The following is a 4,064-nucleotide window of genomic DNA, read 5'->3' as shown; positions in this document are numbered from 1 at the left end:
TACAAGGCTCAGCTGTAAGTAGAGTAACAATCCCTTGCTATAAGAGGCTCGGCTGTATAAAGAGTAACAATCCCTTGCTATACATGGCTCAGCTGTTAACCCCATCTGGTAGAGTGCACAGGATGGAAATACTGTAACCCAAAGCATGGGACATCCATGCATAGAGAAGCTTTTTGGAAAACTGTAATATCCCTTCTAAACCACAGCATTCTTATCTTTTCTGTATAACACACCGTCAGAAGATGTGTGGCACATTTGCTGGGGTTTGTGGGTGATGTGTTGAAGCTTATTTGGACTTTTATTTAAGTAAAACAGTATAATCCATTTGCTTTTCCTATGATTAAAATATCCCACTGTACTATTCCACTTTAAATATAGTAAAAGCAAATTTCACAAATCGTCTTTTAAGAGAACAGTATATAGTGTGCAAAAAAGATAATATTGAAGAACTAGGAAACATCTGCTGGTTTTGATTCATGTGGAAGTAACATGAGCAAATTTGTGAAAGGCAATACATCTGCGGTTAATAATGTCAGATTCTACACTAAGGAGATATTGCCTCTGCTAATTTTGTACTAAAAGAGCTAGCTAGAAAAACTTCACTGTTCTTATGGACACACGCAGGGTGGAACCAGAGTCAGCGACTACTTGGAGACATTGCCCTTTAGTATTGTGGGGATCAAAACATTCTTAAATAAAATTTGGTGAGAATACTTTGCCATTGTCTTTGAGTGTACAGATGCTCTTTAACTTACGATAAGTTAAGATAAACCCATCTTTAGTTGAAGATATCATAATTTAAAATGCATTTAATAATGTAATTTACCAAACGTCACAGCTTGGCCTGGCCTACCTCAGATGTGTCCAAAATCCTCACTGTAGCCTGCCCCCAGGCACAGCCCCCTGGCAGGGACGTGCACAGAGCATTTGCTGCTCACTCTTGGGAGCGACTCACTGCCACTCTCAGCATATGAAAGAGTATTGAGCTAGAGAAAAGGTTAAAAGTCGAAATTTGAAATATGGTTTCTACTGAACGCATATCGCTTTTAGTCTGTTGTGAAGTCAAAAAAATCTTAAATCCAGTCATCACAAGGCAGGGGCCATGTATATTCACTGAATGAGAAGTCTTCATGACTGGGAGCAGGACTATATATGTGCTCAGTAATTCAAATAGGTTTAGTGACATTTGTTATATTACACTGGAATTTACTATCCACACCCGCACAGTGACACTGAAATAACAGCAATAATTAAATGTAATGAATGGTGTGTGCTGAGCTGCATATGTCCCGTCTCCCTTTTGTGACCAATGCTGTGTGTTTTAGAAGCAGCTGGAATTACAAGCAGTGATAATTGGTTCAATCACAGGACTCAGCTTTCCATCAGGTGATGCTACAGAGCTGCGTGTAGCTGTGACCTGTGGTCTTGGTCCCGTGAATTCTTTCTGTGCCTTAGATGTCACATGCAGAGGTGTCCATCAGAGTGAGCGTGCGAATCACAGCCTGTTGTGAAAATGACTCGAGGTTCTTAGCATTATATGTGTAATGTAGACAAATTCATTACTTTCAGCATGTTTAAAAGTATGAAATTCTCAGATGAATTTCAAACTAAAGAATACTCTGTTTTCTCCATCAGCCGTTAAGAAGAAAGCCGGCTTTATCACCCCTGTTCCAGGAGGCGTGGGACCCATGACGGTGGCAATGCTTCTGAAGAACACACTTCTGGCAGCTAAAAAACTAATTTACTAGATCACATGGTAGAGTGAAGTAAACTGAAGTCACGCGTTCATTTACTTGACCAAGGGCAGAACCTTTATATTTTACTACAAAGCTATTTATTTCTGCATTGCATTTATTTTTTCATGGATGGAGTCATCCTGGATCAGATGACTCACAGAATTTTATGCATTTCCTGCTAACTTATTTTGAGTTTTAGGAAAAAAACAAAATTCCAATGAAAATGGTGGTAATAATTGTTTACTTTTAGGATAAGTGTTCATCATGTAACAAAGAGCTCGTAATAAATATATTTTTGACACAAGTGTCACAGTATGTTTCCAGAAAATATTTTATCAGCCAAATGGGCACTCATGTAACCTGTAATTTAGGTTTTCCCATCAGATGCTCAAATTTTTAGCATATTAAGATCTATGTCATAAGCTGAGAGCTTATTTGCTAGAAGTGAGGTGGAATATTGAAAATAAGATCTTGATCTCAGATGTCTACCAAATGCATCCCACAAGACCATCCTAATGAGAAATGGGGTTCTATTTAAGGTCGTAAAAACATTCCAGGAAGGTAAAATGCAAGGCTACCTGGAAAAGTAATGATCCTGTCGCATGGCGAATGTCCGCCAGAGGGAAAACACACAATGCGTTAGGTGTACATTTCGTTTCTTCTATCGTCTAAAAATATTTGGATGGTACCTTTACTGAGCAGGAAGAGAAAAATTCAAAGGTAAATAAATCTACAGAACCGAACTGAAATTGTATTTTCCCACAACTATCAGATGGACATGAGCGAGGTCATCATTAATAGGAAATCGTGGCTCGGTGCCTATAGCTCAAGCGGCTAAGGCGCCAGCCACGTACACCTAAGGTGGTGGGTTCGAATCCCCAGCCCGGACCCGCCAAACAACAATGACGGCTGCAACCAAAAAATAGCCGGGCGTTGTGGCGGGCGCCTGTGGTCCCAGCTACTTGGGAGGCGGAGGCAGGAGACTCGCTTGAGCCCAGGAGTTGGAGGTTGCTGTGAGCTGTAATGCCACGGCACTCTGCCCAGGGGGACAGCTTGAGGCTCTGTCTCAAAAAAAAAAAAAATAGGAAATCGTGAGATGAACAGCTACACACCCCAGGAGAGAAAATTCAAGGGGGGAGGAGAAGCAGTGAGGATGACGGGGATTAGTGGACTGTCCCCCAAGGGGCACACGTCAGGGTAGACAGCACACCCTTTGGGTAAAGGGCTCAACTATAACTTGAACTTCACCTAACAAATGCCAACAATGTAACCTAATCCTTTGTACCCTCATACTAATCTGAAATAAAATCGACTACCACTAAGTTCACAAATTAAGAAGTCTGATAGGAAAACAAGATCCTTTTCATTGTGCCAAAACCAAACCTTGGGATAAAACTAAAGATTGTTCTGTTGCCTATTCTCTCATAATGAAATTTGGTCCTCTGAGTAGACACAGTATTTTTAACAATTTAAGGAAATACATGTGAATGCCAGTTACAATCTATTTTGAGACGACTAGAGCCGTGTAACCCACACCATGTCTTCATGCCCAAATCCCACTTTTATGTACCAATATTTCTTACCCAATGCACGTCTGTCAGTATGAACTCTTGATCATTTGTGTGAAAATAGACTATAATATTTCAACTGTATAATTAAAGCAATTTGAAGAATAGCTGTATTCTCCTCAGATAGCTATAAATTTCTTCATGTATTTGTAACCTATATCTTTACTGCATGCTGGAGAAATATACCAGTGTCTAAAAGACCAAAGGTTCCATAGCAGTTTCCACAATCAGTCTGGACCAAGCTTTGTCTAATAAGCCCAACACGTTCCATTGCAAAGCTCCTTAGCAAACATTTCAGAATGGGCCTCTTAAATTTTTTTTTTTTTTTTTTTTGTAGAGACAGAGTCTCACTTTATCACCCTCCTTAGAGTGCTGTGGCGGCACACAGCTCACAGCAACCTCCAAATCCTGGGCCTATGCAATTCTCTTGTCTCAGCCTCCCGAGTAGCTGGGACTATAGGCACTGGTTTATCACCCTCCTTAGAGTGCTGTAGTGTCACAGCTCACAGCAACCTCCAAATCCTGGGCCTATGCAATTCTCTTGTCTCAGCCTCCCGAGTAGCTGGGACTATAGGCACTGGGCACAATGTCTGGCTATTTTTTTTGTTGCAGTTCAGCTGGGGCTGGGTATGAACCCTCCAACCTCAGAATATGGGGCCGGCACCGTTGTGAAAATGACTCGAGGTTCTTAGCATTATATGTGTAATGTAGACAAATTCATTACTTTCAGCATGTTTAAAAGTATGAAATTCTCAGATGA

At 40.7% G+C, this 4,064-nt stretch overlaps 1 protein-coding gene across 2 annotated transcripts in view; it reads left to right on the top strand.

Annotated features, from left to right (window-relative positions):
- Positions 1-2,043, top strand: part of MTHFD2L (methylenetetrahydrofolate dehydrogenase (NADP+ dependent) 2 like) — a 128,506-nt gene extending 126,463 nt beyond the window's left edge. For both annotated transcript variants that reach the window (XM_012805374.2, XM_012805373.2), the window contains one exon: positions 1,636-2,043. In XM_012805374.2, coding sequence (XP_012660828.1) covers positions 1,636-1,748 — 113 coding nt within the window. In that variant the 3' untranslated portion in view covers positions 1,749-2,043. The remainder of the gene's footprint in view (positions 1-1,635) is intronic.
- Positions 2,044-4,064: the final 2,021 nt, after the last annotated feature.

Source organism: Otolemur garnettii, unplaced genomic scaffold (genome assembly GCF_000181295.1).
Source record: "Otolemur garnettii isolate 467f Iridium unplaced genomic scaffold, OtoGar3 scaffold00039, whole genome shotgun sequence".
NCBI lineage: Eukaryota > Metazoa > Chordata > Mammalia > Primates > Galagidae > Otolemur > Otolemur garnettii.
The sequence above is the reverse complement of the archived record's forward strand: the minus strand, read 5'-3'. Positions and strand labels throughout refer to the sequence as shown.